The sequence below is a fragment of the Nannobrachium achirus genome (assembly GCF_963921795.1).
Source record: "Nannobrachium achirus genome assembly, chromosome: 1".
Lineage (NCBI taxonomy): Eukaryota > Metazoa > Chordata > Actinopteri > Myctophiformes > Myctophidae > Nannobrachium > Nannobrachium achirus.
Window position 1 is genome coordinate 53,091,174 of NC_137810.1, and position 23,077 is coordinate 53,114,250.

Sequence of the window (23,077 nt, forward strand, 5' to 3'; positions counted from 1 at the left end):
CCTACTCTCACTCCCCTCCTCTCCCCGCCTCCAGCATCATCATGGGCGGGGTCATTTGAGCGCAGAGTACAGATCTGGGATCTGCTTTCTTTTTGAGGAGGCGAGGGAGAGATTAACCAAGCCGAGAGCTGCTCTGAGAACGGCGTGATGATTAACCCCCCTCGCGGTCAATCTGCAGCCGCAGATAGCCTCCCAGACTGGTGATGATGCAGGTCATAATCACGTTGTATATCCGTGCTGATGATGTGTATTTCAGCTATACCGACCCCTCTGAATGCCCCCCCCCCCCCCCTCCCCCCTCCCTCCAGCGCACCTAGGGGCGTCACAAGGTGGGGAAAGACTTTAGCTATTGAAAAATAAGCAGATTTACAAGCTCACAGCGTGGGCACCGAGTGCCACGCTGCGAGCTTGTAGATCTGCTATTTTTGAAAAGTCGTGAGAATGTGTGTGCAAATCTTTGAATATATGTATTTTTTAAGCAAACATTTGTAACTAAAATTTTGCTTCTGGGGGGTCCCTGGAACTAAATATTTTGAGATGGCGGTCTCTGACCAAATACATATCATTTTGGGGGTCCTTCACATGAAAAGGTTTGAGCACCACTGACAAAACATAGGTTTCTCAAAAAGGATTTGAAATGTTCAAAGACTTGCACAAAATTGTCATGATTTTTCTAAAATAGCAGATCTACAAGCTCGCATGAGCTTGTATATCTGCCATCTTTCAATAATTAAAGCACAAAATAATGCGTAATAATGTGTTCCCAGTCTAAATGGGTTAAACCCCCTCCCCCTATGAAGAACATTTCATGGGGGGCCCGCAGTGAATCCTTGTACTACCCAGGGCCCAGAATTTGGTTTTACACTAGGGGTGGGCGATATGGAATAATACAATATCACAATATTTTTCCAAGCTGTATCACGATACACGATTTTATCACGATTCTTTTTCACGTTGGTCTTTATGGTTATTTTACAAGTTACTTGACAAAAACAAGACTCTCTGGCTTCCTTTTGGGAGGTCTAATTTGAACTTTACAAGTATGTAACTCTGACAGTATACAAATGAAACCAAGGGTCCATTTGGTTTCATTTGTATACTATCAGAGACAGAGTTAAGTGGAGACCTTGACATTTTAAAGTTTGAGAACTACTGATTTAGACCAAAATGCAGATTTAAATTAAATTCTGCAATGAATCTCTGTATTAACGATTAAACAGGATTTTTTACAAGGCTCCATCAATTGTATCACGATATACCGGTATGCGATACCTCTGAAAAGGCCACCCCTATTTGACACCACTGATTTCAACTACCAACCCCTCTGAAAGCCCATCACTCCTCCCCCTCCAGCGCACCATCTCAACCCCCCTGTCCTCAAGGCCGCCCCGTGCAGCAGTAAATAAAGTAAAGCAAGTCATTTACCCTTGGTGATGATGGCATTTTCCACACAGAGTGCAAATGATGTGCGAGGGGAGCCTGGGCGAGAATCGGTGCCAGGTACTGGCTCCGTTTCTTGCTCCCTTTACTGGCCAAGGAAATGTCCACGAGGAGAGGAAGTTCACACTTCTTCCAGTACGCTGGGACATCTTGGCTCCTCTGTAGGGACACAGAGATGGAGAGTCTTATGGCGGACGGAGGGAAGGAAGGTTGGGTGTGTGTAGTAGGGCATTCACCAAATACTCCGAATATTCGAATATCAAAGTCACTATGTTCACCGAAGTCGAATATTCGCTTATTTTTTAATTTTTATTGTTTTATCTTGAAAAATATATAGTTTATAAAGCTTGGCTAGATAGGAAGACATAAGAATGAGTTGTCAATGCCCCTGTGTATCAATTTGGTAATGCTCTATACCAGGTGTTCTCAAACCTTTTTAGGCCGTGACCCCCAAAATAAACATATTTGAACTGGGGAATCCCACCCTGACAAGCACTTGGAATTGTAGGTATTACATTTAACCCTTTAAGTGCCTATCCCGAACATGTTCGGGATATTCTGGATCAAAAACAATTTTTTATTTGCTATTTTACTTACCCCGAGCTGCTTGGAGCAACGTGGGTGGTCCCGGCTCGCCCAGCGCTCACCAACGAGAGACGCTAGATGCTCCGACACGATTTATTCCATTGAAAATGGTTTAAAATAAAGTTTAGACCCCCCCCCAATGTTCACCCAATGTTCATTGTAGGCGGCGCGACGTATTCCAGGGTGCCTATCCCGAACATGTCCGGGATATTTAATAAAATGAATTATTTTATCGGAGGCCTCAATGAAGCCCCGGTCTAGACGTCCATCCTTGCCGGGACTTAGACTCGGCCATCCACGGGCCGTATTCGCGCTAACGGCCAAATCGCGCCGCCCACTCCAATAATAAATCACATCTTTAGACAGGATTTTCTCCGGATTGTGTCCCCAGAACCCAAAGAGAAAGTTTTTGCGGCTGAAATAGCTTTAGATCGGGCTTCTAAAGGGTTAGCATTTTGGCTACGTGTCACCTAGCTTCCTCCTCTCGACACCCATAGCATTGACTGGAGTGAAAACACAAGGCAGTTGGGAGAGGGTCGACGAAAGCTATAAAGAAGGTCTATGGAGCAATTTCTGGCACTCTAGCACCCCTTGTGGCCGGATGGCACTGTATGAGTTAATGTGACTCGATTCCGCAGATAAATATTGTGAAAATAGCAGATCTACTTGCTCACAACGCCTCGCAACGCATGTAGATCGGCTATTTTCACAATGTTCGCCTCTTGCTGACTTAATATTTGACAGTTTGGCCAGTTTGGCCAGTCCTGTAGAATATTCGACTATTCGAATACTTTGAGGTTGAATAATTCGAATACTAAAAATCGAACCTCTGTTCGAAGTGGAGCTGTGTGTGTGTGTGTGTGTGTGTGTGTGCGTGTGTGTGTGTGTGTGTGTGTGTGTGTGTGTGTGTGTGGGGTGTCTGGCCTGGCCTGAACAACAGCGCCCTCGTGTGGTCACAAAAGGTCCTGTAGGCTACAGACAGACAGACAGACAGACAGACAGACACACAGACACGGCCACACACACGGCCACGTATAGGGAGCTTGTGTTCCACACAGCTCCAAAAATCACTATTCATGAATGCCCTTGTGTGTAGGGATGGAACGATATGAAAATGTCATGTCACGATTATTGTGACGAAAGAAATTGCGATTTACGATATTATCGCGATAATCAAAAGCCATTACCCTGGGGCGGAACATTCGCCCAAAAATAGCAGATCTACAAGCTCACACCAGTTCTGAGCTTGTAGATAGGCAATTTTTTTGGCAAAGACATTTGATAGAGAGTGAACAAAAGACTGTATCAAGTATGTATATTATAAGTACCTTTTACCAATAGAGGGTTTAATTGGTAGCGGATATGCAGCTCGGCAAATAAAAGGTGAATTGATCCCAGTGCATGACAGGAGAACGATAAATTCAATCTCCACAATACGATTGCGCCAGCAGAGCGCGCAAGTACTGCGTTCGACTGCGTGTGTAGGTACTGTATGTCGGTATCTGTGTGTGTTTAAGCCCGTAGCCCAATCAGGGACCAGCATCTCTGGCAACGTCATCAGTAACAGCCAATGAGGGACCAGCATTCCTGGTGATGCCAGTGGTGAGCGCGCCTCACGGTGCACAAGGCGCACGTTGGCACCTCGACAGAGTGCAGTGTTTGTGTCAGTGTTGTTTGTGGTGGTGTCTGTGCGTGGGTTTGTTACATAGAGAGAGAGAGCACTTAAACATGCTTGTTGAGTGGTGGCCATATGCACACGACTACACATATCTGTTTAGTGTGCATATACAGTTTGTGGTTTGTGTGTAGACCGTCCGAGAGTGACAGTTAAGAGAGACCCAGGGAGTTGAGTAGCAGTATATGTGCCGATCCAAGGTAACACAAAGAGACAGGGTGCGTTGTACGTGTTTGTGTGTGTGTGTGTGTGTGTGTGTGTGTGTGTGTGTGTGTGTGTGTGTGTGTGGTGTGTGTGTGTGTGTGTGTGTGTGTGTGTGTGTGTGTGTGTGTGTGTGTGTGTGTGTGTGTGTGTGTGTGTGTGTGTGTGTGTGTGTGTGTGCGCGTGCGCATGTGCGAGTGTGGGTCTGAGGGCACGGTCAAGGATTTATCCACAGGGCCCTCTATATACACTTAACAGAAATTAGCCACTCCTCACAGATTAGGGCCAAAGGTGCTGCACCAGATGTAGGCTTGGCACAGTTCTGATAATGGCCACAGTAAATAATAGCCCCGCGAATGGCTGCTGTCCACGCAGCTTTATTCAGCTCTCTCTCTCTCTCTCTCTCTCTCTCTCTCTCTCTCTCTCTCTCTCTCTCTACCCCTCTTTCCCACTTACATCCACGTAGGCTCTTTAATCAGTCACCCCCGCCCCTACTTCCCCGTAGATACATTATGCACCTTTAAACTGTACATGTATGAATTAGGAGGGGGGGTGGAGGGGAGTGTGGAGGGGAGGGGAGGGGAGGGGAGAGGAGAGGAGAGGAGAGGAGAGGAGGAGGAGAGGAGAGGAGGGAGGAGAGGAGAGGAGGGGAGAGGAGAGGAGAGGAGAGGAGAGGAGAGGGAGAGGAGAGGAGGGGAGGGGAGGGGAGAGGAGAGGAGAGGAGAGGAGAGGAGAGGAGAGGAGAGGAGAGGAGAGGAGAGGAGAGGAGGGGGGAGGAGGAGGGGGAACACAGGGCGAGGAGTTCTTTTCCTTCTGAGCTGGAACCAGTGTGTTGAGATAAGGTTTTTAGATTGCTATCAGATGATGTTCTGGATCATCTGCTCACGCTGGCAAGGCATTCCCCATCGCTGTGTCAGCAGGCTCCACTTTCAGCACCTTTATGTTGTGTTTCAAACAATTTCATCATGCTACCCTCCTCACCACACACACACACACACACACACACACACACACACACACACACACACACACACACAGGCAGGCAGGCAGGCAGGCACTCACACATACTCCCACTCACACGCTCGTGCGCGCACTAGGGATGGGACGATACGTGATATTATCGTTTATCGTGACACTCACGATAATCGTATCGTGGAGATTTAATTTATCGTGATATCGTCCTCCGTCATGCACTGGGATCAATTCACCTTTTATTTGCCCAAGCTGCATATCCGGTACCCACCTTAAACCCTTTGGTTAAAAGGTACTTATAATCTACGTACTTGATACAGTCTTTTTTTTCACTCTCTATCAAATGTCTTTGCCAAAAATAGCCGATCTACAAGCTCACGACGCGTCGCCTTGCGACGCGTTGTGAGCTTGTAGATCTGCTATTTTTTGGCAAATGTTCCGCCCCAGGATAATGGATTTTGATTATCGCGATGATATCGTAAATCGCGATTTCTTTGGTCACAATAATCGTGATATGAAATGTTCATATCGTCCCATCCCTAGCGCACACACACACACACACACACACTTGGTATGCAATGCATTGCTGGCAATTTGTACGTGTTTGGATTCCAATTATGAAGTTGTTAAAGCTTTCTTCGCCCGTGGCCTGCAAATTCTTATTAAGCCATACATTAAAGAGCACAAGAATCACATTTAAATGGAGTTCATGTTTTTTCCCTTTGTTTGCCGGCGTTGCGGTTATTAATTTATTTGCGGATGCCCTATGCATTACACATTAACAAATAAAATCGTGTTTGCGATTGTAATGCAAAATACTAATTTCCCATTCAGAGATAGGCGGGGCCGGCGTTCCTCCAGTAAACCAACAACAGCAAAACCCAGAGAGAGAGCGGGGGAAAAAATATACTCTCACATTACTTCCAACCATCTAAAAAACAAACAAGCAAAGCTACACTGTAAATGTGAGCGTTAAAGCTTCCATCCGTAAGAAGAATTATATATCCTATCCGGAATTAGAAATGACAAAATCCTCTTGGGATTGTGTTGCTTTTGATTTCGTTTTATTATTATTGAGTCTTTTGAATACAATTCTGTTTAGTTTTAGTCATATTTTAACCTGAAATATTGTACTTTTAGTTGAGCAGGGATAAGAACATACAGTATCATAAGATTTTAGTTGACTAAATCTACAGTTGATTTAAAAATATTTTTGTAATTTCGTAATTTATGAAATTCTTTTGAAAAAATAATTAGAGAGAGAGAGAGAGAGAGAGAGAGAGAGAGAGAGAGAGAAATAATGATAGTTAATGATAAAGTGTAGAAGAAATAAATGGACATTTACTTACGATCCATTAGTGGGTCATGCACAGGGGTTCCCAAAGACCAAACCATTGTTTGGGAACCCCTTAGCAGAACAAAGTGAGAGAATGGGAGTGCACTGGATGATTTGCACGTTCCATTTGTACACTCTCAGAGTTCCAGGGGTCCTTGCAATAAAAATGTGAGCTCATATAATGTGCCATAGTGTCGTCACAAATCGGTGTCATGCGTATTCTGAAGGAAACCTGGATAGTGGACAGTAATTGGGAATTATGATCAAATAGGAACATTATAATGGTGAAAATCTAAAATGTGCCACGGACCAGTACAAGTCTTTGCCACAGACACATTTTGTCCATGTACAGACATATTGATGACCCCTGCCCCAGACAGACAGTCACTGTCTCTCAACCACGCATCAAACACGCTTTATCGTACTACAGTAATATGATATGTATTAATTATGATATATGATGTATACTATATCAGTGGTTCTCAACCTTTTCAGGCAGATACCCCCAAAATAATCATATTTTAACTGGGGACCCCCTCCCCCCCACCCTGACGAGCAGTAAGAGTTAAGGCATTACATTTTGTATAACATGGTTTTATTGTGAAAATCGCAGATCTACATGCTCGAGTTGCGAGGCACTGTGAGCATGTAGATCGGCGATTTTCCCAATTTCTGCCTCTAATATTTGACAATTCGGCCAATGTTTAATTCGTCATTTCAGCGGTATTAAAAAGTCCTTATTAAATTGTCACTTTAGAACCACTGTACTATATTATGAGAAGATCTAGACTACTGTATAAAGAGATAACAGCTTGAGGTAATAAACAGCAGGGCAAAGAATATAAATTAGATGAACTTGGACACATAGCTCTACAGTATGCTATACATACAGTACAGTATTATGTAGACACATGAAGGGCAGGCTCATGCACACGCACACATGCACGCGCACACACATACTGTACCCACTCACTCGCCCACCTACACGCACGCACGCACACACACACACACACACACACAGAGGATGCTGGGAGCAGCATCTATACGGGCAATAAAGGTTACAGGTCAATCAATGAATCAATGGTTGACATGGCAGTCTAACCCTCCTTTGTGAGGCAGCCTGCAGGAGGTTACGGCGGTGCAGTGACCTGGCTCTATACGTATACGCATGCCATGTGTGCACTACCGTATTCGCTGCATGAATAGACTAACCGCGCGAGTTCAGAGGTCTTTGAAAAGCATACAGCATGCTACAAAAACCGTGAAAGAAACTTAAACAAATGTACAGCATGCATGCACTAACCGCTATTATATGCATGCCGCGGCGCGTGCGCTGCTGGGTATATACTGCATGAATAACCACGCAAGTTCAGAGGTCTTGGAACGCGTGCGCATGCTCCAAAAACCGTGAAAGAAACTTAAACGCGTCTACACGTGTACAGCATGCGCAGGGGTGTCACAAGGGAGGGGGGGGGGGAGTGGGACTGAGTTACTAGGGCCCAAGGTGGAGGGGCCCTAGTAACTTTAGCTATTGAAAAATAGCAGATATACAAGCTCACAGCGCGGCACCGAGTGCCGCGCTGCGAGCTTGTATATCTGCTATTTTTCGTAAGTCGTGAAAATGTGTGCAAATCTTTGAATTATATGTATTTTTTAAGCGAACATTTGTAACTAAAATTTTGCTTCTGGGGGGTCCCTGGAGCTAAATACTTTGAGATGGGGGTCCGTGGCCAAATACATATCATCTTGGGGGTCCTTCACATGAAAAAGGTTTGAGCACCACTGACATAGAAACAGGTTTCTAGCACTGTGAGCTTGTATATCTGCTATTTTTCAATAGTTAACATTCATGGGGGGCCCGCAGTGAATCCCTGTACCCAGGGCCCAGAATTTGGTGTGACGCCCCTGAGCGTGCATGCACTAACTGCTGTTATAGGCATGCCATGTGCACTACTGTATATTCTGCATGAATAGACTTAACCACACGAGTTCAGAGGTCTTGGAAAGTATACGCAAAATTACGTATGCTACAAAAAACGTGAAAGAAACGTACTGTAGTAAACACGCGTGCCGCGGTACATGTAGCCTACGGCATGCATGCGCTAACTGAAAAAGCAGGAAAGAAATAATTATGTATTGTCGTTGTCGGGTGGAAACCTTGTATGTCCAAAACCCTTTTTATTATTATGAAGAGAAAAATAGTGAAAATAGCCGATGGTGCAAGGCGTTGTGTGCTTGTAGATCTGCTATTTTCACTACTTTCGTGCAACGGTCTTGTATGATGAAGCAGGGCTTCACTTTACGAAAAAAAACGTACAAATTTGAAACTCGGAGATACGAGGTTTCTGCCCCGACAGTGACGATATGGATGTACCGTATGGATGGGCTGAGGGTTGATCTGATATTCAACGTGAGGAAGGAATTGGAATATTGTCCATGTAAAGACACCTCAATTTATCACCCACCCACTGAGTACGTTTGGCTGTTGGAAATGAGATCCAAAAAATATGAAAAAATGCAGCCGGGCTGCTAATAAACCATCTTCCAAGTGGCAGAAATATGATACTGTGGGGTAACCCACATGAACCTCATTAATCCATTTAGAACGGGTACGCATTTTGTGTATCATTATTTTATGCTTTAACTATTGAAAAATAGCAGATCTACAAGCTCACAGCGCGGCACCGAGTGCCGCGCTGCGAGCTTGTAGATCTGCTATTTTTGAAAAATCGGGAAAGTTTGAATTTTGACCCGATTCTATAAGTGTCTTTTGAATCCTTCTAAGATGTTTTGAAAAACCTATGTTTCTATGTCAGCAATCTGGCCAGCCATCGTCAAAGAAAAGGTCCTTTTCACATAACTGGAGCTCAGTTATTCTGTTCTTGAGAGACTATTATGTCAGTGGTTCTCAAACCTTTTCATGTGAAGGACCCCCAAAATTATGTATTTGGCCTCAAAATATCTCAAAATATTTAGTTCCAGGGACCCCCCAGAAGCAAAATTTGAGTTACAAACGTTCGCTTTAAAAATACATATATTCAAAGATTTGCACACATTTTCACGACTTTTTCAAAAATAGCAGATCTACAAGCTCGCAGCGCGGCACTCGGTGCCGCGCTGTGAGCTTGTATATCTGCTATTTTTCACTGGTTAAAGCATTCAATATTCCCAGGCCTAAATGGGTTAATAGAACACAAGCAAATCTATTTATTCAGACAGTGGGGGGATGATTGCCTCAATACCCCCTCTGTTTTCTCTCCCACTCCTTCCTTCTTGTCACCCCTTCCATCTTCTCCTCTTCTCGGCTCCTTTTTCGGCTGGAACTCATGTGTAATGCGACCGTGTATAGTACCGTATACGTACATCTGCTTTGTTTATGAATAGTACAATTTACAATTTAGGCATTTAGCAGGCGCTTTTAATCCAAAGCGACTTACAATAAGCAGGTAATACATCAATATAATCTAATAATATATAGAGTCTGAAGAGGTGAGTCTTCAGTTCTCGATGGAAGCTAGGGAGTGAGTCTGTAGTTCTAAGTGTGACAGGGCATTTATTCCATAGTTTGGGGGCCAGGAGGGCAAATTCTCTAGGACGAGTGGATTTTTGTCCTGGGGTTTTTAGCGAGGGTTCTGTCAGCATCCCTGTGTTGGCTGAACAGAGTGAACGGGTGGGGTTGTAGGGGTTGATCAGGTTTTGGAGGTATGGAGGAGCCGTACCTTTGGCTGTTGTACTGTATGTGAGTGTATTAGCGGTGTAACCATATAGTAACTGAATCGAAAAATCGACAATCTACTATACTATATCGATATGCAAATTGCAAAATATTGTACCGTTTGGCTTTGTATCGAATCGTTTTACAATGCAATTAATCAGTATAGAATCGCTTTGCAATGCAAATAATCGATTGTATGGATACTAAGTACTTGAAGAAAAATTCAAAAGAGGGATTTAATTACTTTTCCATTCGATGTAGCTACTCTTTGTCTATCGATAAATGTGTGTAATCTCTGTGTTTATGTAAAGGTGCGGTTTTGTGTTGCAATAATGACCAAAATTGACCATGTATTTTCTAGAGAATCACAGTGTTTAGTTATTTGTATCCATAATAATAAAAATGTCCCTTAAACACCTGCACTATTTTCACATTTCACACAGATTTAATTTCTATGTTAAATAGTTACTATGACAATTTTAAATAATTGAATCGAATTGTATCGTATCGATTCGATTCCCCATGAATGAACCAATATCGTCCATGTATCATATTGTCAACCACGTATCGTGATGCGTATCGTATCGCTATTAAATGTGTCGTTACACCTAGGGAAGGGACGATATGACAATTTCATATCACGATTATCGTGACAAAAGAAATTCACGATATAATATTATTGCGATGATCAAAATCCATTATCCTGGGGCGGAACATTTGCCAAAAAATAGCAGATCTACAAGCTACCCTATCAACACGTCACTGAATAGGCTATTCTTTGGCAAAGACATTTGATAGAGAGCGGGAAAAAAATATTTTATATTATATTATCATAGAGGGTTTAAATGGTACCGGATATGCAGCTTGGCAATTAGAAGGTGAATTGATCCCAGTGCATGACGGAGGGCGATATCACAATAAATTAACTCTCCCCACGCTTTGAACGTTAACGTTCGCCCCATTTTTTACAGAACCTCGATGCCAATACGGCGCTCGTTCGGTTCGTTCGTCTGATGACTGTAAGCTGATGAGGGGTCGCGCGGCCGTCTACTGTAAACACATTTTCCGCGGTGATGGTGTAAAAAATCCATTATGCGTTAACATCAACGGAGAACAATTCACTTCCTTGTTGATTTCCTCTGGCTGTAAGGCTCTGTGGCCAGTGACTGGTCTTCTTCTTCTTCAACACATAACAGGCAAATTCACATTCATTCTCGCATGACGCCGCCCTCTGCTGCCTGGCAGACCAAAGTGCACTATTGCACAATAAAAAAAAAATATATATATAAAAAAAATAAATGTCTGTCTATCTACTATAACGTCGCAAAGGTAAGCCGCTTTTTGATGGCACCAGACCCAATAAATAAATAAATAATCTGGCAGTAGGAGAGTTAAATGTCCACGATAAGATTATCGAGAGTGTTTATCATCACGATAAACGATGATATTGATTATCGTCCCATCCCTATAGTTACACCCCTAGTGTGTATGTCTGTGTGTACTAGGGCATCACGAATAGTGATTTTTAGTATTCGAATTATTCAACCTCAAAGTATTCCAATAGTCAAATATTCGACAGGACTGGCCAAACTGTCAAATATTACCGGTAAGTAAGCATGAGGCGAACATTGGGAAAATAGCCGATCTACATGCTCACAACGCCTCGCAACGCGAGGCGTTGTGAGCATGTAGATCTGCTATTTTGACAATATTTATCTGCGGAACCGAGTCCCATTAAATGTAATACCTACAATTCCAAGTGCTTGTCAGGTTTCTTATGACTTCCTATTTAGCCAAGCTTTATCCACAACTTTCCAACATCCCATCCGTCGTGCATTGCGCAGAATGTGCAGGCAGCTTCCGGCGCCGCAGCCGAGAGTGATCTACAAGCTCACAACGGTTGCATCTGCGACGCGATGTGAGCTTGTATGTCTGCTGTTAACCGGAAGTGTCCCGCAAATAATGCTACAGTAAATTCTCGCGGAAACAGGTGGATAAACCATGAAGAAATACATATATTTTTAAAGACAAAACAACGTCCAATAGTGACTTTGATATTTGAATATTTGGTGAATGCCCTAGTGCATACATGGGCAACTGGCAGCCCGGGTGCCACATGCGGCCAGTTGGTTAATACCGGAATAATGAATATATTATTGATTTCAGCTGTTACAATTCCAAACATGACCTGCTTTAATTCTGTCAGTCTATATTAGTAGCTTAATGACTAGTATAGTAGTATTCAAATGTATTTCTTTTTATGTCCAATGTAGGTATTTGTATTTAGGTTAGGAGTCAACATTAATATATAACTAAATGTGTTTGAAATTAAATCAAAATGTTACATTTCAGGATTTTCTATTTTAAAAAATAACAAAAAATAATTCAGGATTCCAATTCAAAAGAAGCAAAAAATAGCCGATCTACAAGCTCAAAACGCATCGCGCTGCGATGCGTTTTGAGCTTGTAGATCTGCTATTTTTTGCTTCTTTAGTATGAGATACTAGAAAGTGACAAAGTAGGACGTAAGCAATATGCAATGTGGCCCTGTGGAGTGAGTGTGGAAATATAGTGGCCCTCACCATCATCAAAGTTGCCCACCCCTGCCCTAGTGTGTACACACGACTCTCCCTTCCCTACCCCCTTATATCTGCAGAGCGGTGGTATCAAACCCCCATCCCTCAGTCTCTCCCACCCTGCCGTCAGCTCTGCTCCCTGTGTCTGTGCTGCTGGCTGTCAGAGGAGCTCAGTGTTGTGCTGCTGGGCAGAGCGCTGGGAGCTCCGGACAGCCAGCCAGAGAGGAGAGAGAGAGAGAGAGCCTGATTCCATGGTGCTAAGGATGGACAGGCTGCCCCCCATCCCCCATCCCCCACTGTTCTGTTTCATTCTCCTCTCCTCTCCTCTCCTCTCCCCTCCTCTCCTCTCCTCTCCTCTCTAGGGATGGGATGATACGCGATATTATTGTTTATTGTGATAAAAAAAAAACATTCACGATAATCGTATCGTGGAGGTTTCATTTATCGTGATATCGTCCTCCGTCATGGACTGGGATCAATTCACCTTTTATTTGCCGAGCTGCATATCTGGTACCACTTAAACCTTCTGTGATTGGTAAAAGGTACTTATACTTACATATGTACTTGATACAGTCTTTTTTTCACTCTATTAAATGTCTTTGCAAAAAAAATAGCAGATCTACAGCTTGTAGATCTGCTATTTTTTGGCAAATGTTCCGCCCCAGGCTAATGGATATGATTTTGATTATCGCGATAATCGTGAATCGCGATTTCTTTTGTCACAATAATTGTGATATGAAATTTTCATATTGTCCAATCTCCTCTCCTCTCCTCTCCTCTCCTCTCCTCTCCTCTCCTCTCCTCTCCTCTCCTCTCCTCTCCCCCTGCCATAGGAAATTGTCTGTGTGTGTGCGTGTGCGTGTGCGTGCGTGTGTGTACGTGTGTAGTGTACCATTGGTTCTTCCACGGTTGCCTGCTGTCATTAGCTTGTTCCCTTATTCCGACAGACACATTCCCCTTTTTTGCAAGGTGTTATTTTTCTTGACTGACAAGATGTTCTGATGGAGTGAGTTTGATGGCTTGCCAGTACGGAGCATGCTGGCGCGCTTGATTCTTCTCTTCCCTCCGTCTAGAACTAGAACTAGTCCATTTAGACCGGGTGCGTATTATTGCGTAGTATTATTTTACGCTTTAACTATTAAAAAATAGCAGATCTACAAGCTCACAGCACGGCACCGGCGAGTGCTGCGCTGCGAGCTTGTAGATCTGCTATTTTTCTTTTTTTATCGTGAAAATGTTTGTACGTCTTTGGATATTTCTACCCGATAGTGTCTTCTGAATTCTTCTAAGGTTTTTTGAAAAATAATTCTATGTCAGTGGTGCTCAAACTTTTTCATGTCAAGGAAATGTATTTTATATCTATGTATTTGGCCATGGACCCCCATCTCAAAGTATTTCGTTCCAGGGACCCCCTCAGAAGCAAAGATTTGAGTTCACTTTATGTTAACTTTAAAAATACATATATTCAAAGATTTGATCTACAAGCTTGCAGCGCGGCACTCGGTGCCGCGCTGTGAGCTTGTGGATCTGCTATTTTTCAACAGTCAAAGCATTAAATAATTCAAGACCTAAATGGGCTAGTTATCCTCATATCTTTCAGCTTTTGGTAGCTTACATTTATTTTGTGTTCGGGGCTGCTACTGAAAATAGATAAATAGCTAAGCTATAGATAGTGTGCACTGTGTAACTGCTTGTCTTTTCCGCAGTGTTTATGCTAATTTCATGCCTTAGACCTGTCTGTATTATTCTATAGATATTATTTCAAGCCTTTGGGGGCTCACGGCACACCTAATAAGGTGTTTCCTGTTCAACGTCTCTGGTGTTCGATTCAGCACCTTTATTCTGGTTCTTGTATTGCTGCGTATTTGAAAGCAAACGGCAAAAGTCAAAGACGTCTGATTGTATAATTCTGAATCTGTTTACTTCTTCATTTATTTGTTTCTCTATCGTGATGCTCATATCTCAGCGTTACTTACTTTATCTATGTATAATTCTGAATCTGTTTACTTCTTCATTTATTTATGTTTCTCTATTGTGATGCTCATAGCTCAGCGTTACTTTATCTATTTGTAACTCAGACAGCAGACAAATGGAACATTGTCTATTGATTTCACAGTGCACTTTAATTTTATTGTTTTGACATTTAAATGTGCTATTCCTCTGTTAGTGGTGGTCGGCTTTAAGGGCACGGCCACACCGCCCAAATATTCTACCTACCAGAGTGGATTCTGCCAATGCATTTCACAATGGGAATGGCGAGGATCGGTGGTCTTGTGCATCAATCTGGTGTTTTTGTTCTAGTTTTCAGGATTCTATGTTCTTATTCTCCCCAGCTGTATCTCATGTGTAATCAGCCCTGGTTGTATATTGGTCTTGTTTTCCAGTCAGTTCTTGCCGGCTCATCGTTCAGTGTTGCATCATATGTGTGTGATTGTGATGTGATGAAACTATTACCCTTCTGGACATGTACATAGGTTGGTTGTAAGAGGCTTCCAGTTCCAACAACTTGGGATGCCAAAAAAGCAGCTAAAGGGCTTGCAAAATTACGTGCAATCTCTTCGCCTGTTGTTACTTGTACCCTTGAAGGGTGTGGACACAAACATTGTAATATTTGTGTCCTTGTTTCTTATGTGGACATAAATAAATAACTAAAATGTGTACATGTATATAATAACTTCTGTCCTGGTGTGTGTGTGTGCTGCAGGTTGTGCGTTCCTCACCTACTGTGCCCGGGAGTCGGCCATCAAAGCGCAGAACGCCCTTCATGAACAGAAGACTCTGCCAGGGGTAGGTCTTTCTACCATCTCTCTCTCTCTCTCTCTCTCTCTCTCTCTCTCTCTCTCTCTCTCTCTCTATGCCAGGGGTAGGTCTCTCTACCATCTCTCTCTCTCTCTCTCTCTATCTCTCTCTCTCTCTCTCTCTCTCTCTCTCTCTCTCTCTCTCTCTCTCTCTCTCTCTATGCCAGGGGTAGGTCTCTCTCCCATATCTTTCTCTCTCTCTCTCTCTCTATATATATATATATATATGCCAGGGGTAGGACTCTCTCCCACCCCTCTCTCTTTTTCTCTCTCTCTGCTCTGTCTGTCTGTCTGTCTGTCTGTCTATCTTTGTCTTTTCTCTCTCTTTATTTCTCTCCATCCACTATGGCAGTCAACCATGCCATCTGCAACCCGTTACACACCAAGCGGCCTTCTTCTTTCCCAGTGATGAAAAAAAAGAGAAAAAAATAAGCCTTTGGAAAGCAATTCAATCGATATCCTAGCCTTTTAAAAGCTTGGATTCAACTTTTTCATGTCTGTTCTCTAAGGGACATTGCCAGCATTGATCGGAACCCCCCTCCCCCCCATGCTTTAGAGGCAGTGACATCAAATGTTCATGTGTTTGTTGCTTGCATTTGTTGTGTGTGTGTGTGTGGGGGGGGGGGAGCAAATAATCTCTATTTCACAGAAATGTTCTGACGAGTTTGACACCCAAAACAAAAGTGTCAAACTGATTTGATATAAATGAGAGTAAAAGAACCCATGTGAACACCACCGTGAACCAGGGAGAGGTTGTCCCTGCATGGGCTTTCATTTGGGGTTTCAGGGGATGGCAAATCGCCACCCCCTAGTGTTCACATTTAACCTCAAATCCAGCTCTTGCATGCATATTTACTCCAACGCTCAACATTTTGTTGGCAGATTAATCTGATTTCAGATACACTCAGGGAATATAAAATACAGGCATCAAAGATTTTAAGACTAAGCAGGGGGCCATGGTGGCACAGTCGGTAGTGCTGTCACCTCACTGCCAGAACGTCCCGGGTTCGATTCCCGCTGGGGACGCTGCGGGGCGTGTTCTCTCCTCCGTGTCATCAGTGCCTAAAGGGCCTTTCTGTGTGGAGTTTGCATGTTCGGTACCCTCGCAAAAAACACGCAGTAATCCTGGTCTCTATACTGCCTCCCCCTGTTCCTTCCACGCGCTACTGTACGTCCAACCGGGGGAAACTCCCCCCCATGTCAGGTGAGAAGAAGCGGCTTGGACTCCTCGTGCATAGAAGCAAGCGTGAGGTCAGTCCGTTGTTCTCCCCAGGTGGGCAGAGGGAGTGTAGTGCCCAGGATTACATTGATTAGACAATTGGTTACAGATGTGTGGGATACAAATCTTTAGTAAAAAGAATACAAAATAAATAAATACAAATCCTAAGCACCCTCTATGTTCCCTGACATTACGACTCAGAGGGAGGCGTCAGTAAAAGAGCAGCCTGTCAGAAGACAAAGAGCCCCGGCATGCAGCAGCCAACAGGACACACGTGTCACATTAAACACGCAAATAACGACCGCCATCGACCGACACAAACTTTGAATATTTCTTACTGGTGTTTGGTTTCGTTTATCCTTTTAAATTAGCCATGTACTGTACGTATTTTATTAACACCCCCTGTCCCGTAACGCCTCATCTCTTTACCCTATTTAAAGAGCCCTTGAACAATAAGACGAGCGACAGAGAGTGGAAAACAAGAAAGACGAAGGAAAAAAAAAAACAAGTCGTTCTTTGAGAGAACGCCAGAGAATGTGTTCACGGCAGCCTGTAAGTGTGTTTAGCAGAGACACTCTCTGGTTCTCTGTCTCCAGTCCATCTGTTCGTCAATCTCTCGCTAGCATCACACATGTCTGTCTGGAAATTCACACTCTGTGAATGTGCAAATCGTTGTTGTGTCCAAAACCGTTAGTTTTGTAAAAGAAACTAGTGAAAATAGCCGATTTGCAAGCACACAACGCGAGGCGTTGTGTGCTTGTAGATCTGCTATTTTTCACCAGTTTTGTGCGCCGGTCATAATATAGCAGGGCTTTACTTTACCGGAAAATGTACACATTTGAAACTTGGGGTTATGAGATACTTAGGGTTGTAACAATATAGTAACTGCATCGAAATATCGTTTTTAATTTAAAAATTTGAAGTATATCGAAATGAAAACACCAAAAATCGTATCGGATCGTTTAAATTTGTATCGCATCGAATCGGCAGTGCAAAGAATCGATTGTATCGATACTACCTACTTGTGCATTGCATTTAGCATTTTTAAGAAGAAAAAAGGAGGGGTTTAATTACTTTTCTTTTCCATATAGCTACACTGGTCTATCGATAAATGTGTGTAATCTGTGTTCATGTCAAGGTCCGGGTTTGTCCATATGTGTTCAAATACAATGTCCATGTATTCGCCAGATAATCAGTGTGTTTACTTATTTATATAATAATACATGTTTCCCTTAAAAACCTGCACTATCCACACTTTTCACACAGATTTCATTTCCTTGCTAAATAGTTACTATATTGATTTTAAATCATTGAATCGAATCGTATCGCATCGCCATGAATGAACCAAAATCGTCCATGTATCGTATCGTCAACCATGTATCGTGATATCATATGTATCGAATCGCTATTAAAATGTATCGTTACACTCCTAGAGATACTTCTTACCTCATCGCTCTCTCTCTCTCTCTCTCTCTCTCTCTCTCTCTCTCTCTCTCTCTCTCTATGCCAGAGGTAGGTCTCTCCCCCACCTCTCTCTCTCTCTCTCTCTCTCTGTCTCTCTCTCTCTCTCTCTCTCTCTCTCTCTCTCTCTCTCTCTCTCTTCTCGACGAGAGCCTGATCTCCAAACCATCTGGTCTCGGGGAAAAAAAGAGATTTAAACAACATTGGTCCGGATGGAGCACTTATTAAAACAACACTATTCCCACGTTGGAGGGAATTAACGACATCTAATTGCCATCGATGTACACATATGTGCAGTGTTTACATTTTGTCGTTTGGTTTTTTCTTCTTTTCTTTTTTTCCTTCTTTCTGCATACAGAGCACAGTCAGCTGTGATTCGCACACGCTCGGGTGCTTAAAGGCACGCGCGCGCACGCACGCACGCACGCACACACACACACACACACACGCTGGCACTCTTACACATGCAGGCTTTGAAAGTTTCAGCGTATTGCCTCCCCCACCGGGTGATGAAACTATTACCCTTCTCTTGTACCTCTTGAATCCTCCTTTAGCCCCCCTGCTGGGTTTCCTTGCAACCCCCCTTTACACACACACACACACACACACACACACACACACACACACACACACACACACACACACACACACTCCCCTGCCTCCCCCGTTCTGGAGGTACGATGTGTCACAGAAATGTAACAGTCCAACGTTGATGTGTGTCAGGCCTCACAGAGGAGACTGTACCGCTGTTCCCCTTCCTTCCCTTTGTTTTACAGTCACACACGCACACACATGCACGCACACGCACGCACACACACGCACGCACGCACACACGCACGCACGCACATGCGCTCGCGCAGGCGGTCGGAGGAAATGCAGCCAGTGTGTGTTGCCTTGTTATTTCAGCTATCAAACAGACACGTCACATATTTTATTGTATGATATGATATCCAGTAAAATCGTTTTTTTTTTTTTTTGCATTGCATTGCATTGCAATTTTCTAATGAAATTGACAAGTATAAAACGCAGCATTTTTCACCTGAATGTCAGAGGAAATGCTTATTATAACGCACTCGCATGTCATGGCATGCGGAGTGCTTTGTTACATTAGTGTGTACACATACTAGGGCATTAACGACAAAGTCAACAAGTCAAAGATTTGTATTCATTTTTGAAAACTTGTGAAACGGGAAATTCGGCATAACGAGTACTTTCACTTTGGATTCATTTACTATTATTTTCATGCCAATACTTTAGTACTTTTTTTACTCAAGTACATTTTGAATACCGGACTTTTTCTTAACAGAGCAACAGAGTATTTATGGTATATATACCCCATTACCTAAATAAAATAAAAACAACTAAATTGGAGTACTGTTTCCCACCACTGTGTTCACAACAACCCCATGTTGCTCTGGTAGCTTGATGGTAAGCAGACATGCCAGTTGTTTGTTTGCAGAATCTTGCTTGATATGCGGTTTGCCCGGGGGGTACGGTGTAATTAATGTAAACTAGGATTCCCCAGGAGACGACTTATGAGTTATTAACGTCTGCATTTTGTCATTAACCCATTCGGAACGGGTACACAATTTGTGTTTCATTATTTTATGCTTTAACTATTGAAAAACAGCAGATATACGAGCTTGTAGATCTGCTATTTTTGAAAAATCTTGAGTATTCGAATTTTGACCCGATTCTATTAGTGTCTTTTGAATCCTTCTAAGGTTTTTTGAAAAAAACCTATGTTTCTACGTCAGCAATCTGGCCAGCCATCATCAAAGAAAAGGTCCTTTTCACTTAACTGGAGCTCAGTTATAGTCTGTTCTTGAGAGACTACTATGTCAGTGGTTCTCAAACTCTTTTCATGTCAATGACCCCCAAACTGATATGTATTTTGCCACGGACCCCCATCTCAAAATATCTAGTTCCAGGGACCACCCAGAAGCAAAATTTGAGTTACAAAAGTTCGCTTTGAAAATACATATTGTCAAAGATGTGCACACATTTTCACGACTTTTGTCAAAAATAGCAGATCTACATGCTCGCAGCGCGGCACTCGGTGCCGCGCTGTGAGCTTGTATATCTGCTATTTTTCACTGGCTAAAGCATTCAATAATTCTATGCCTAAATGGGTTAACTCCTTCCTATTCACCCCCCCCCCCCCCCCCCCTGTGAGGGGGCCGTCAGTGTCATCTGATCAGCCTGGTCCACTAATTCATGTTTGTTTGAATGTTTGTGTACCTGAAACAAACTGCTAACGCACACATGCACACGTCTCAAGCCGAGAGCCCCAAGGGCCCATTATAGCTGGTTGCCGCGCCGGTGTCTTGCGGCGCAAAATGGCAGATCTACAAGCTCGTAACGCACTGCTCTTGTACTGTAGAGAGAGAGAGAGAGAGAGAGAGAGATGAGGTAATGGGTTTGGAGTGTTTGTTGCGCGATACTGGCATACAATTAGGGATGGGAGGATATGAAACTTTCATATCACGATTATTGTGACAAAATAAATCGTGATTTACGATATTATCGCGATAATCGAAATCCATTATCCTGGGCGAAACATTTGCCAAAAAATAGACGATCTACAAGCTATTTTTTGGCAAAGACATTTGATAGAGAGTGAAAAAAGACTGTATCAAGTATGTATATTATAAGTACCTTTTACCAATTATAGAGAGTTTAAGTGGTACCGGATATGCAGCTCGGCAAATAAAAGGTGAATTGATCCCAGTGCATGACGGAGGACAATATCACGATAAATAAAATCTTCGCGATACGATTATCATGAGTGCTTTTTTATCACGATATACGATAATATCGCTTATGGTCCCATCCCTACACACAACGAAGTAGAAATCAGGTTTTAGGTTTCACACACATCTACACCCACATATCGTCACTGTCAGCAGAAACCTCTTTTCCGATTTCCGATTTGTATTAGCAGGCGTTGTAGACGCTACGTGGAAAGCTAGCCTCTGGCGTTGTAGGGACGGCTGCGACGGCGGCAGGTTGATCTATCGATGGAGTCCTACTCTGTTCTAGACATTAGCTGCTGAAGGGGACAGTGTGGCCCAATGGAGGCATGCTGGACTGGAATATAGAATATAGATACAGAGGTTGCAGTAGGAGGATAGAAGCCTCGGGGACGAGCACCGCCTTGACACAAGTTTGGCCACAGACTTGCGGAAGCTCTGACAGCTGACCAGGTGTGCATTTCTTGGCAGTGTTGTTGGCAGCGTCTCTACTCGTGTGCGCGCGTGCGTCTCTACTCGTGTACGGTATAATACGGTCTATGTGTGTGTTCCGTAAATTTGTGCATACAGGGTATGAGGTTGTGTACACGCATGTCAGTGTGTGTATACTTATGTGTCTTGTTGTGTGCACACGCTATAGCTTGGCATTGTACCTTCAGTACAGCAGCCCTGCTGTGTGAACACGGGGGAGGTTGTGTAACGCTGGTAAGACAAAATGTGTGCACACAGCAGCCTGTCGTGATCCCACACACACACCCACGCCAGTGATGCATGGATAGGGACGGGATGGGACCATTATGAAAACTTCATGTCAGGGTTATTGTGACAAAAGAAATTGCGATTTACGATATTATTGCGATAATCAAAATCCATTATCCTGGGGCGGAACATATGCCAAAAAATAGCAGATCTACAAGCTCACATCGCGGCTATTTTTTGGCAAAGACGTTCGATAGAGAGTGAAAAAAAAACTATCCAATACCTATATTATAAGTACCTTTTACCAATTATAGAGGGTTTATGTGGTACCGGATATGCAGCTCGGCAAATAAAAGGTGAATTGATCCCAGTGCATGACGGAGGACGATATCACGATAAATCTCCACGATACGATTATCGTGAGTGTTTTTTTATCACGATACACGATAATATCGCGCATCGTCCCATCCCTAGATGGAACCATATGAAAAATTCATGTCACGGTTATTGTGGCCCATATTATTGCAATTAACGATATTATCGCTTAAAGCTAAAGAAATTACACTTTTATTAATTAACAAGCTCGCGACGTGTGAACTTGTAGATCTGCAATCTTGCACTACCCTCTTGAGCGACACTCTTGTATAATGAAGAAGGGCATTAAAGCTATATAGGGTTAGTGATTTTCTTTGGTTTAAAGAACTGTTAAATAGCTATATTCTGATACTACTCTGATACTAGTATTCTTTGCTATATAGAGTATTCAGTAAAAGGAGTCTCCATTTCTATCCAGCTCTTTATTAAACAGAAAATGCATGGTCAGGCTTTCATTGAACTCAGACAGGATACAGATTAAACAAGTGAAAGCAGACAAAGTTGCAACTGCAACACTAAGAATTAAGCTGATAAATGGGCGATATCTCTTGGATGAAATCTTGCAAACCACCTGAAAATGTATTTAAAGAGCTGGAGAGACAGGGTGAATAAACCCACTATATCAGGGGTCTTCAACGTTTTCAGGCCAAGGACCCCTTAGTCGAGGGAGAGATGAAGCAGGGACCCCCACAACCCATAGATTCCATAGTTTGATCGTTTGACGGCACGATCATCAGTGTATTTTGGATTCATGTTAATGTGTGTTTTCAGACATTTAACCACTTGAACCGTCAACACTTAATGAACTCGACCTTTCACTCTGTACTTAGTCTGCTCTTTTTCTCCTCCAAACCAAACCTCTTTGAAATATGGGGATATAATGGGGCATGGTGGCACCTGGCACAGTCGGTATAGCGATGTCGCCTCACAGCTAGAAGGTCCTGGGTTCGATTCCCGCTGTGGGCGCTGGGGGAGTGCTCTCTCCTCCATGTCAACAGTGCCCATACCCTAAGTGGGGTTGGCAAAAAAAAGCCCTTCCAACAACCAAATCCTACAATAAATTCACAGAATCTCTGCACATCTGCAGTTCACGTATCCCGAGAACCGTTTGACCGACCGACCGACCGACTTCAAATCCTGCATGTCGGCGTGTCGCTGATGACCCGGGGGAGTGGAGTGCGTGGCGTGCAGTGGGACAGATAGGCGGGTGTCCAGAACAGCCAGGACAGCCAGGAGAGGCTCTGGCCGTGGCCCAAAACCAGCCAATTGATT

At 43.3% G+C, this 23,077-nt stretch overlaps 1 protein-coding gene across 1 annotated transcript in view; it reads left to right on the plus strand.

The window, feature by feature from the left end:
- Positions 1-23,077, plus strand: part of celf5a (cugbp, Elav-like family member 5a) — a gene marked incomplete at its 3' end in the record, with an annotated part of 549,786 nt that overhangs the window by 21,071 nt on the left and 505,638 nt on the right. Inside the window, exon 2 of the mRNA XM_080733698.1 lies at positions 15,205-15,287. Coding sequence (XP_080589824.1) covers positions 15,205-15,287 — 83 coding nt within the window. The remainder of the gene's footprint in view (positions 1-15,204; positions 15,288-23,077) is intronic.